The following is a 13,598-nucleotide window of genomic DNA, read 5'->3' as shown; positions in this document are numbered from 1 at the left end:
CCAGCATGTGCACTCTAGTTCCCCCAGGAACTATTCCTACAGGTATTCCTGTGATCATCTACACTAGAAACCTGGATGAGAGGACCCACTCCAGTGCTGGGTCCTCCCCAGCAGTTTTTTTAACATGCAAAATTATTTCTCTGGAGCCTTGGGCCAGACTCTTTTTTTCTCTGCTAGCAAAGATTACAAGCTGCATTGTGGGCTTCTTATCTCTAGTGTCTCCTAAACCATTTTTTACTACCAAAATGAACTACAAGAAACATCTTTCTACCATTTGGGGATTTAGAATACTGTGTCTCTTAATATGGCCTATTATAAAGTACCTTAACTAGCCTGGATTCAATGTGCCTTTCTTGCCTCAACCTCTAGCCATTTTCTATTCTCTGCTTTGGCCCTATATCAAAGCAATACTAATTGACACTCCATCAACTCCAGGCACCTTCACAGTCACACATTCGGTAGATTCTTTCCTGACCTTCTTAACCTTCCTTTCAGATTCCAACAGAAGGGCCTCTCCATGTACAAATCTTAGGATCTCTACCTACAGAGCAAATTCCTCCTTTCTTCCCTCCCTTTTGTCCCCATTTGTCTTCCCCCCACCCCAGCCACTGAATTTTTCAAGGGCAGAGAGCTTCTCTCTTCAATCTTATGATCTAGCACAGGAAGTATTCAATATATAGGAAGTACTCAATAAATACTTCTTAATTTAAAAGTTATCCATCATAAGAATAAACCCTTTAGTACTTTGCCATACATGAATAAAGCTTAAGTATCAGCTTCTGGAGGAAACAGTTTACACCATTTTGCTTGTTACAAAAAAGCTGTGAGACTCAAATAGGTTTATTTAGAAAGATAAGAAAAAAAATTCTAGAAATTTAACCTATATAGCTTTCTATTTAAGATTACTTTTTCAATTGTCATTAAAGTATATTATTTCAAGAGAAATACTAACATCCAATAGGTGATGGGCAAAAAATTCTACCAGTTCACATATGCATTTCCTGATATTTTATAATTTATATGGAGTTTAGAGCATTCTGAAGCAGCTACAATGCTAAAAGCATTTGCCTAGCATGTGCAAGGCTCTGAGTTCAATTCCCAGCATTGGAAAAAAAATATTTTTTTAAAGAACTATAAAATTGTCAAAAGACAAAAATGTATGTGTAAGCATGCAATTCAAAATCAAATGATAGGCATTTTAAAAATCAGTCTTACAGATGAGGAAATTGTAGCCCAAAGAATTTTAGTTTTAGCCAAGCAGTGGTGTATGCCTGTAATCCCAGTGACTCAGAAGGCTGAGGCAGGAGGATTGCAAATTCAAGGTCAGCCTTAGCAACCTCACCCTCACCCTCCTCCTTGTTATTTATTTATTTACTTACTACTAGGGATTGAACCCAGAGGCACTTTTTAACCACCACCTTCAAGTTTATGGCTGCCAAACCCACATAGGCAACTCAGATGTTGCTCTAGTCCCTCTCCTCACTTGGTGAGACCCTGTCTCAAAATAACACAAAACAAAAGGGTGGGGATATGGCTCAGTGGTAAAGTGAAAAAAAAAATAGTTTTGTATCTAAGATCTCACGGTTATTTGGGAACTATTTGGGGGACACCCAGGACTTTGACTCTCATTTCAGACTAAAGCCATTCAAAAAATATATACAAACTTATTTATAATAGTGCTCTTACCAAATAGTCATACAACAAATGATAACAGTAATACTAAATACCAAACATTAATAGCACAAAAGCAAATAAAATCTGACTAGGAAAACTTGACTAAACCTTGGTTGTTGGCAGGTGTCTTATAACAACAGGACTATTAGCTTTTGGGGAAAGACAAAGGAGAACAGAGATGAAAAGATAATAGAAAAAGTGAGAAAAACATCCTCTTCCAATCAAGATGGAATAAGGGGAACCAAAATTTACTCTCCCACCTGAAATAACAACAAAAGAAAGAAGAGGGAGAAAGAGATAAAATATAAAATAATTGTTTTAAAGACACTGAAAATCAGATAACAAAGGACAGAGATCCTTGGGTTAGGGTGAAAAAAATTAAGTGAGCCCTACAAATGCCCCAACTCACTGCTTGAAAAGAGACTCTAGGTCATGGACAGGGAGGTAGGCAGAGTCTAGTGGACTCCCTAAAATTGAAAAGATAAAGCTGGAAGTATGGGGAAATTGAGTCAACTATAGTTCATGGGAAAGACTACTGGAAAGAAGAGAATGATACAGAGAACTCCAGAGATAAGCAGAATTTCTCCAGAAGGATTCAGTAGTAAATCAACTACTGAAATGGGACCTTAGTACCCCATATCAGGGCAAGGTATGTCCTCACCAGCAAGTACTCAGAAACAGCCTTAAACCTAGACTTCTCTGAATCTGCATAATAAACTGTAAATGCAACTCCTGAAAGGAACAAAGTTTAAGAATACTTACAGAATAAACAAATATCAAGTATACAACAAGGTAAAATTCACAATGTCTAGCATCCAATCAGTGATTGAATGCATGCATACCATTTGTTCAAAGATGCAGAGAAACATCCTTGAAATGAAGAGAAAAATCAACCAATTGCACCTGACCTGAAATGACAAAGATGACAGAATGAGCAGCCAATGCCATTAAACACAGCTGAGAACTGTACATGTTTAAGTAAGTGAGTTTAGGGTCACTGGGTAGAAGACAAATACACAAAGTCAATATTATTCTAACAGACTAGCAAAGAAATTAATCAGAAATTGAAATTTTTAAAAAATAATTTACAAACATTTATGATAGAATCAAAAACATGAAACACTCAGGGAGAAATATGACAAAAAAGATGTTAAAGACCTACCCCTGAAAACTACAAATCACTGCTGAGAGAAATTAAAGGAGATAAGTGGAGAGACTTACTTGTTAATAGGAAGACTCAATATTATTAAGATATTAATCTATAAATTCAAGGCAATCCCATCAGGGTTTGTGGATTTTTTTGTTGTTGTTGCTGTTTTTGGTAGAAATTGTCAATCTGGTTCTAAAATTCATGTAGAAATGCTCAAAGTGTCTAAAAAAAATCAAACCAGTTGGAAAAAGAACAAAGTTGGAGAGTTGACACTCTCTGATCTCATGACTTCTTATAAAGATATAGTGATTAAAAGAGTGTGCTACTGGCATAAAGACAGACAATTAGGTCAATGGAATAGTACAGAGTCCCAAAATAAATCCATACATATACAGACAACCAATACTGAACAAAGGTGTAAAGGTAATACACCTTTGAAAGTGAGGAAAGACTAGACTTTTAAACAGAAAATTCTGGAGCAACATGCAAACAAAACCTTTAGCACACCATTTTGCATCAGGAACCATATATACATATATAAAATATACATATACATACATAGAGTTTATATATGTATATAAACTATATCTTAAAATGGACTAGAGAACTAATGTAAAATCTGAAGTTATAATACTTCTTGAAGAAAGCACAGGAGAACATCTTTGTAAACTTAGATTAGGCAAAGATTAATCTTTAGATACCATACCAACAGTATAACCCACAAAGAACAAATGGGTGAACTGGAATTCAACAAAATAAACTTCTATTCTTCAAAATATACTATTAAGAGAATGAAAACAGACTGGGAAAAAAAATTTGTAAAGCATGTATCTGAAACCGCATCCAGAACATACACAGAACTCTTAAAATGGAATAGTTTGAAAAGAACTCAAATAGACAAATGTTTTTAACATGTTCCACAAGACAGAAGGCATTAACTACATGAAAAGATAATCAACATCATTGGTCTTTAGGGAAATGCATATTCAAAATACAACGGGGCTGGGGTTGTGGCTCAGTGGTAGAGTGCTCACTTTGCACCGGTGCGGCCCTGGGTTCAATCCTCAGCACCATATAAAAATAAATAAATAAAAGTACTATGTCCAACTACAACTAAAAAAATAAATATTTTTAAAAATACAATGAAATACTACACACAACTAATGGAATGTCTAAAATTAATGAGACTGCCTATACCAAGGATGTAAATGAACTGGATCTGGCATACCTTGCTGTTAAGAATGCAAAATGGTACAACCACTTTAGAGAAGTTCAGTAATTTCCTTAAAAAGTTAAAATACACCTCTTGTAGGTAATAATCAAAACAAGGAAAGAATACGTCCATACAAAGACTTATAAGCTAATGTTCAAAGTTTTGTTCGTAATAGCTAAAAATTGGATCCAACACAAATGGCAAATAAACAAATGGTGGTATATCCACAGAACAGAATATTACTCAGCAAATAAAAGAAATAAACTACTGAACAATACAACACGGATAAATTTCAAAATATACAGAGTTAAAAGCCAGACCATACAGGCTGTCATATGCCTGTAGTCCTAGCTACTTGGGAAACTCGAAACAGGAAGATTGCTTAATCCCAGAAATTTGGAGCTGGCTTGGGCAATATAGTAAGACTGTTTCTAAAAAAGAAAAAGTAAAGAAAAGTCAGATTGAAAGTATATACTGTAAGAGTTCCTAGATAAAAAATTCTAGGAAATGCAAACCAAGCTACAGTGATTGAGAGCAGATATGAGGTTGCCAGAGGGTAGGGAGAGGGAAGAATTAAAAAGGGGCAAAGACATATTTGAAGATAATGGATATGTTCATCTTGACACATACACACTTGTGTATCAAAACTTACTGATGTTGGAGATATGGTTCAGTGGTAGAGCACATGTTTAGCATGTGTAAGGCCCTGGGTTCAATCCCCCCCCACCACCAAAAACCAGAAACTTATCAGATAGTTCATTTAAATAAAGGTAGTTTATTTTATGTTAATTATACCTTAATAATGCTGTTAAGATTTTTTTTAAAAAAACAACTTGGTTATATTAAATGTCAAACAGAGTACTAATTAGCAAACTCATTAGGATGCCAGCAATATCAGTAATGCCCATATAGTTTTCTATCTTTAATAATACTTTCAGATGCCTTATATACACAAATTCTGATATTAGAGGTTCAGTTAATATTGTGACATCTTTTCTAAAAATATACGGTCTTAATGAAGCAAGTTTATGTTTGAAAATGGTGAGTCAGAGTACTGATAAATGAATACAGTGCTAAAACTTCTTCCTTCTTTTTCCTTTCTTTCTTTCCTTCCTTTCTTCCTTTGTGGTGGTGCTGCAAACAAACCCAAAGCCTTGTACATGCTAGGCAGGCAGACACTCTGCACTGAGCTACACTCTGTTCTTACCTCTTCTAGACAGTAGGGACTTCACATGGAGAAATTCAACAGGGATATGGTGGAGTATGAACCCGCTACTTACCCTGGGGATTGAACATAAGGCCTCCAGAACACAAGGCAAGTGCTCTACCACTGAGCTACATCACCTCTACAAACTTGCCATACCTGTTCATCACATTTACACCACCAAAATGCACAGAGAGCTTCACACAATTAATGAATACAAGTTTTTCAAGGCACTTTCTAAAAGTGGCACTGAAAGAAGACTCACAGGGCTGGGACTGTGACTCAGCGGTAGAACGCTAACCTGACACATGTGAGGCCCTGGATTCGATCCTCAGCATCACATATAAATAAATAAAATAAAGGTATAGTGTCCACCTACAACTAAAAAAAAAAAAAAAAAAAGGCTCACAATCACCTGAAATGAGCTCCTTTAGCCTTTCTCTCTCTCAAGCACACATACATGCACACATCTGCCATGGACATAGGAATTTCTGGGATGCTATGGAAAAGCTTAGTGCCTCAGAGACTTAGTGAAGGACTAAGTAACTCAGTGAGACCATGTTTCTAAATAAAATATAAAAAAGGGCTGGGGATGTGCTCAGTGGTCAAGTACCTCTGGGTTCAACCGCAGTACCAAAAAAAAAAAAAAAAAATGAACTGTATGTTTTAAATGGATGTACATTAATTTCATACTCAATAAAATTGGGTTTAAAAAGAAAATACAAAATTTATAAAACACAAAAAGAACACTAAAGCAACAACAAAATTGAGATGAATACCAAAACTCATAGTCAAGGTCACATCTAAGTCAAGTTTAAAATTTCAACCTTAGGGGTGGATGTAGTTCAGTGGGACAGCACTTGCCTAGTGTTCTAGAGGCCCTGAGTTTGATCCCCAGCATGGGGGTAGGGGCAGGGAAGGAACAGGAGATCTGTTATGGTTTATATATGAGGTGTCTCCCAAATGCTCTTTCGTGAGACAATGCAAGAAAGTTCAGAAGCAAAATGATTATTTTATGAAAGCCTTAATCTAGGCAGGTAGGGTGTGGCTGGAGGAGGTAGGTCATTGAGAACATGCCTTTGGGGTATATACTTTGTTCAAGGTGAGCAGAACACTCTGCTTCTTGATTGGCATGTCCAGAGAGGCTTTCCTCTTCCTTCTGCCATAGTGTTCTGCCTCACCTTGGGCCCACAGCAATGGAGACAGAGGTCAATAAACTGAGACCTCTGAAATTTTAAGTGCCAAATAAACTTTTCCTCCTCTAAAATTGTTCTTATCCAGTTTTTTGGTCACAGAGACAAAAACAGCCAACTAAAAAAGACCTTAGCTTCAATTCCTTATATATACACAAAGGATCAGTTATATGGTTTTCTAACTTTAAAAAAGGAACCTCTTGTTGCTGGTTGCTATGGCAATTTAGTGAGACCCAGTCTCAAAATAAAAAAGGGCTAAAGATATAGCACAGTGATAGAGCACTCCTGGGTTCAATCCACAATACCACCACCACCAAAAAAAAAAAAACACCAGAAGGCTCCAAACAATGTCTGACTTTTTTTCCCCTAGAGGTCAATAAATGCTGTTGAATCCAGGTCCTGTGATGGCCAAAGGAGACATAAAGATGAAACAATTTTCTTTTTGTGCTACAGAATATACAATGAAAATACAGAAGAAACCTAAATCTTTGTGATGCTTAACAAATAATTCATATCCAATATCTTATTCTAAGAAGTCAATCTAGGGGGTTGGGGCTGTAGCTCAGTGGCAGAGTGCCTGCCCAGCACATATAAAGCACTGGGTTTGATCTTTTGGAGCACCACATAAAAATGAAATAAATAAAGTAAATATATACATAAAAAGTCACTCTAGATTTTGAAATGCAATTTAGAAATTCCATAAAAAATTACTAATGAAAAAATAATTAGGGCTGGGATTGTAAATGCTTGCCTGGCACATGTGGGGCACTGGGTTCAATCCTTAGCACCACATAAAAATCAAATAAATAAAATAAAGGTATTGTGTCTATCTACAACTAAAAATATTTTTAAAAAAATATTATACCTGCTGTGCAAAAATTCAGTTAAATTGGGAAAAAAAAGCCCATAAACATGAAAAGCTTCATTCCCCAATGACCATGGCTATTTAAGTGAGATACACTAGGGCTGGGAATATAGCCTTGAATGAACAAGTTTCTAGGTTCAATCCCCAGCACCACAAAAAAGAAAAAAAAAAAAAAAAAAGAAGAAGAAGCAAATGAGATACACAGGTTATACTGAAATTCCTAAGTAACTATACACTGTATTTTCATCTCCAGATCAGTATGGACTTTCCTGTCAACTAGAAGACAGTTTACCTTCTTGCCTTTGAGAACCATTACATTTGGCTTAAAAACTAGAAAAATAACATTCAATTGTACATGCCATCTTCTGATACCTTTACAACGTTATACTTTATAAACTCTGTAAAAGATTTTATAAAAATCTCATATATTCTAAAACCTGGTATAAAGTGTTTAAGAAATGGACGTGGAATCAGACAATTTCAATTCTGATGTCTCTTCTACTAGGTAGTTGAAAGGCCTGGGAGGCAGCTAACACCTACTACCAGTGTGATTAGGAACAATAGAGAGACAGATTTATTACCATATTTATATCACAGATCTCCTAGCTCAGTCTTTCAATATTCCCATACCAAGTTATGAATAAAATATCTGAAAATTGTGTGTGAGCTATGCAAAAACAAGTGTTTATTTTTTGCATTAAAAAAAAAAAAAACAAAGAAAAATCAGTGGCCTAAATACCCTTTCCATCATCAGCTATCCTGGAGTAATACAAGGTATCTTGTATTGGAGTTAGGACTTTTATTTCCCACTGTAAGAGCATAATACATAATAAGGTTCTGACCTATAATATTAAAGGTAAAACAGGCATCAGTATGCTGATTTGGGAATCTATGGACTTATAAGGTTCCCCTAGGAAAATACTTTAGAGTTCCCATAAACCAGCATATATGGGTCTTCACAACACAATCCACTTTACCAGTGACTGGTTGTTGGCACCTTCAGGTGAATCTCAGAGTTAACATATTAGGGCTTAAAATATGTACATTATTAAAAACCTTTTCAAAATGTAATTAATTAAACTATAAAAGCTGGAAGGGGTAAGAGAGTACAACCCTCTCCTTTTCCAAATAAGGAAACTGAAGGTCTAGATTACACAGGGCATTTGGCAGACCTTGGACTAGAACACAAATGAACCCTAAATCCAGGGTTCTTTCTGGTATGAAGATGTAAATAATGCTCTGGTAGGTAGGGCTCAGCATTTCTAAAGCTGAAGGCGCTCTTCCAACCATACCTACATTAAGTTTTAAGAGTTTTTGTTTGATTCTTTCCTTTTAAAAGAAAAAAGCAAGCATGGTCCTATAAATAAATGCAACAACAAACCATGAAAAGCAGTATTTGGTGTCAAGCCCATACACTACAACTTATCACATCCAAAACACTACTTTCTGTCTAGCAGGACCATCCCTCATCTCCAGGGGCCACACCACTCACCACACCTTTCTCTACTTTTATCTGCTCAGCCTATTTCTCAGGAACTTCCCAAGGCTTCTAACCCAGTCTTCAGAATTGTAGTCAGTACAGGCAATAGTGAGTTCCTGCTCTGTGCAAGGACTCATGCCAACCTCCAGCTTTTCCCATAGCGCTCACTTCAACAAGAAAGGCTTTCAAACTCCTTCACCTGTGAACCACAGTAAGAATTTACCTGCAACTTACCCTGTTTACACACTCTCAAAAAAGTAACTCAAAAGTTTGACATACTCTTTCAATATATGATAAATTATTTTGTGTGTGTGGGTTTGGGTTTTTTCGTTTTGTTTTTTTGGCAGTACTGGAGACTAAACCCCAGGGTTGCTCTACCACACTGTACTATATTCCCAGCCCTTTTTATTTTTGAGGCAGGACCTAGCTAAGTCTGTGATCCTCTTGAGATAGCCTTGAACCTGTGATCCTCTTCCCTTAGCCTCCCCAGTAACTTGTAATAGAAAGGCATGGGCAGCAATATTCTCCATACTATTCAATTTCATTTTCAAAATGTTTTGGTTGACAGAGATATTATCGCTTCAGGGTTCACTGCAGCACTGTTCACAATGGCCAAGATGTGGGAACAATCTAAATATTCATCCTCAGAAGAATGGATAAAGAAAATGTGGTATATATGAACAATGGAATGTTATTTAGCCTTAAAAAAGGAACTCCTTCATTATGTGACAACTTGGATGACTGACCATTGAGAATATTATGCTAAGTAAAATAAATCTGTCACAGGACAAATAATGTATTATTTCACTTATATAAGATAGCTAAAATACCTAAACTCCTAGAATCGGAGAGTAGAATAGTGGTTGCCAAGGGCTAAGATGAGGGGAAAATGAAGAGTTGAAAATCCACAAGGATGATGTCTCCATTATGCAAGATAAACAAATTCTGCAGATTTGTAGGACATTGTTCCTGTAGTTAACAACACTTTACTGCATACTTAAAAATTGTTAAGAAGGTAGATTGCATGATAAGTGTTCCTATACAAAAATAAACAGTCTTGGTTGAAGTTTTCAAAATTTCTCAACCCACTATGGATCATGGCCTCAGTGTGAAAAATAATCCTCTAACTCATAAGAGGTGATTACTTTGGTAAGAAGACGGAGGAATAGTTAGAGGTCGACAAATCCTTAGACATGAGATCCCCTAGGGAATGTCACACTTTCTCCCTGTCCATAAGATGGGAGTTGAAGGATATGGGGCATCACTAAAGTGACATTTCAGAAATAAAAAGTAGAGTGGAGCATTTTTTCTAACCATCCAGGCAAATTTCACAACTGTAATCCTTTCCCTGTGACAGGCTACCCATTTCCAACAGACAGAACACTAGTCTTGAAAAATTTTATACTCCAACCAGAGAGATGACAGAAAAATCTAATATAATAATAAGTGAGCAGATTTTTTTTTTTTCATTTAAGATAACTTTTCAACCTCAAGTTTCTGTTAAACAGTCAACTCTCCACTCTGAAGGATGCTGATTTGTTAGTGGGGAGGGGTCAAAGGATTTTTTTTTTAGGAAAAAATCTAAGGGATAGAAAAGATCATGAAATAAACAGAAAAATACTAGTTAAAGGAGAAGCAGTTCAAGTTTTTAAAAAGCAATCTGTAGCTTTGTATTTCATTTACAATATATAACAGATATCTGGAACATGAAATTTGAAGATAAAGTTTCAACAGTCACTAATGAAAGTTTTCATAGATCTTTGGCACATTCTAATGTAAGAGCAGGGTATTCAGTCAGCTTATTAATCATGACAAACCTGAAGTCTTAATCATTCAATATATGTGCACATCATCATCTTTTCAAGAAGTTTGTTACCTGGCTAAAATGCTGTGCCCAATTTTCTCCCCTTTATAAAAGCAAAATACAAGTACACATTACTGCCACTCTTTTTTGCTTCTCTTCATCTTTTGGGGTAAGAAGGAGAAGCAAATCTCTCCATGAGTCTTTTGAAGTAGAGACATATGTATGTTATCACATGTCAAGGCCCACACTTCACTCTTCTCACACCAGTTCATTCAACCACTAAAGTCACTTACAGTAGGTAGTTTTAAATGTTCTTTCTGGCAACAGGAGAAATACATTTCAAAACTTCTCCATGAATGGAGATAAGTAGCGAAGAGGGTTCTCCAGAGTGAGCTCCTGTGCTCCAACTGTGTTGAAAGTCTGTTGATATACAGTTTTATCTGGGACAGTGACTATAAAGGTAGTCCTAATTTGATGTGAAACAGGCACAAGTAAAATTCTAACTAGTTGCACAAGTACCTGATACCAACCATACCAGGCACAAGGTTAAATCCTAGAAAAACAGGTAAGCAAGAAGCATGGTGTCCCTCCTAAATATCAGTCCCTCCTCCCAGGGCTGATATTTTCCTGTGATATGGAATACACAAATAAATGTATAAATGCAGATGTTATAAAGAAATACTGAATTTTAGATTAAAACTTAAGAACTACCAAACACATTTTATGTATCCTTTTTCTGTCCAAAGTGTGAGAGAACATTTCGTAGAAACAGGAATTACTAGTCATTATTACTTTTCTAATTTAAATCAGCAGAGTTATCTACCAATCTTAGAAACAGGAAAAACCAACTTTTTGCAATTAGGTACTCTGCATTGGTATGGCAGCACTTCCACACTTGGACCAAGAGTGATAACAACACTGACCAGAAGATAAATTACAGGAGTAGCAAAACATCTACAGCAAGTGCCCAAACCATGCAAAACAGACACAGACTTCTCAAGAAGTCTTTTAATAATATGTACTGCATAGTAATGTTTTTTAAAAACAGGAAGGGCACAAAAAACTTTGGAAGAAAAGACTAAATGTAACAATTTTTAACATTGCTGCTTTCCAGATCATTCCAATAAATAATGTTTCAACACTGAAAATCTAAAGATTTCATCTCCAGGCAGAACACATGCTAAAGCGCTGAATGGTGAAGTTTAGGTGCAGGACTCAGATCATCCTAGGAAAGCACTGAAGAATCATAACTTTGAAGACTTAAAACATTCCCACTTATGCTTAAACAGGAACCGAAGGTTCCTTCCTCCTTTAGGAAAACTGAGCTGTAACTTGTTCCAATTTATAGCTATAAAAGTTGGCGGTTAAAGACAGAGAAGTTTAACAAAAACACCTAGATGAGTAGGTAGGGCTGTATGATGTAAGGATGTACATCCTTTAGACCTGACTTCTAAAAGCAAGAGGCCTCCTAGAACAATTTAGTCCCGTTCACATTAATCGCAAAGATGAATTTTGAGATGGGACAGTGGGTGGCGGTAGCCTTCAGTCAGCAGCTACACAAAACTTTTTTGTATACGTATGTATACACACACATGTATATACACACTTTTTCATGCTCACATCCTCCCAGCACCCAATCCGCGTTTCTTGAATGAAGGGGAAGGCTTAAATGAATGAATGAATGAATGAATAAACGAACAAACGAGAGCTGGGGAGAGATGGGAGTCTGGCTAAGGGGCTCAGGCAGGGCCCCCAGGGCCTGTGGCCCTGCACACCGATCCGTAAGGGCAGAGACAGCGCCGGGGCGCAGGGCAGGGGACCGACAGAGATGAGCCGGGGATGAGGGTGCGGGTCCTGCCTGGCGGAACAAAGGAGCGCGGTGACCTGGCAGGGGCACCGGTCGCAGCGCTCACCTCGTCGCCCCACTTGAGCACGTCCTTGTGCCGGTCCTTGACGGCGTGGTAGATGTGCAGGAACTGGAGGATCCCGTGCCGCCGCACGTGGTCGGCGTAGCGCTTGGTCTCCTCCCAGCTCAGAGGCGAGCCCTGGGACAGCAGCCCCATGGCCGCCCCCTCCTCCTCGAGCTGACGGTGGCAGTCGCTAGCTCCGGGCGCCGGGCGCGAGCCGGACACTCAGCGGTCCGCAGAAGGCGGCGGCTGCTCCACTCAGGGGGGCGCCCTCCGGCCGCAGCAGACAGAAGGAGGGTCCTATCCGTTCTGGCTCCCGGCGCGGGGATCCCTGCCGCCCAGGTGACAGACCCCGGGTCCGAAGCACCGCGCAGACAAAGGCAAAAGGCGGCAGGACAGTCTCGGCGGATCTCAGACCGCTCCGACTCCCGCCTGCTTCGGCTTTAAGTCGCCGGTGGCGGCTCCCGATTCTCGGTGCCGGTGTCCTGCACTGGTTTCTTCCTACTTGTGTCCAAAACCTGCGCCGCTGCGGAGCATGCCCAGTCTCCGCGTCCGCTGGCTCGCCGCTCCCGGACGTGATCCGGCGTTCCGGATTTTATAGACTGCGGGCGGGGGCGGAGAAAAGAGGCGGTGCGAGAAAGGGGGGCGTGGCTGAGAACCCGAGGGGTCGCTAGGGGCTGCGGAGGAGGCGTGGCAGGCGTGGCTGGGACAGAGTCGTAGGGCGGTGCTCTCGGGAGGCGGGGCGGGGAGAAGGGGAGGGGTTCAGAGAAGGGGAGGGGAGAGGGCGGAGTGACCCAGGCCTCAATTAAACAAAACTTGATAGTTGAAGAAGAAGATTGGTTAAATGAATTAATGAAGAATACACCAGATTACTTTTTAGGTGGAAAAAGTCTCACACCTGTAAGAAGAGGGTGAGAGCAGCAGATATGTTGTGAAAGATATTAATTTGGGGAAGTTAGATGAAATACAAATACAAATCTAGGCTCCACCACTTACTGACAAAAAACTTTTACCTGTTTAAGATTGAATTAATCATAACTTTTATGGAATCTTTTAAGGATGTACATAGTGTAGATATGAATAGAGTTGATTGTCAATAAATCCACCT

The 13,598-nt window shown here is 38.5% G+C and overlaps 1 protein-coding gene across 1 annotated transcript in view; it reads right to left on the bottom strand.

The window, feature by feature from the left end:
* Gclc (glutamate-cysteine ligase catalytic subunit) overlaps window positions 1–13,048 on the bottom strand; it is a 46,375-nt gene extending 33,327 nt beyond the window's left edge. Inside the window, exon 1 of the mRNA XM_026411255.2 lies at window positions 12,497–13,048. Within this exon, the coding sequence (XP_026267040.1) occupies window positions 12,497–12,646 (150 nt within the window). The 5' untranslated portion in view covers window positions 12,647–13,048. The remainder of the gene's footprint in view (window positions 1–12,496) is intronic.
* Window positions 13,049–13,598: the final 550 nt, after the last annotated feature.

The sequence above is a fragment of the Urocitellus parryii genome, chromosome 8 (genome assembly GCF_045843805.1).
Source record: "Urocitellus parryii isolate mUroPar1 chromosome 8, mUroPar1.hap1, whole genome shotgun sequence".
Classification (NCBI taxonomy): Eukaryota; Metazoa; Chordata; class Mammalia; order Rodentia; family Sciuridae; genus Urocitellus; species Urocitellus parryii.
The sequence above is the reverse complement of the archived record's forward strand: the minus strand, read 5'-3'. Positions and strand labels throughout refer to the sequence as shown.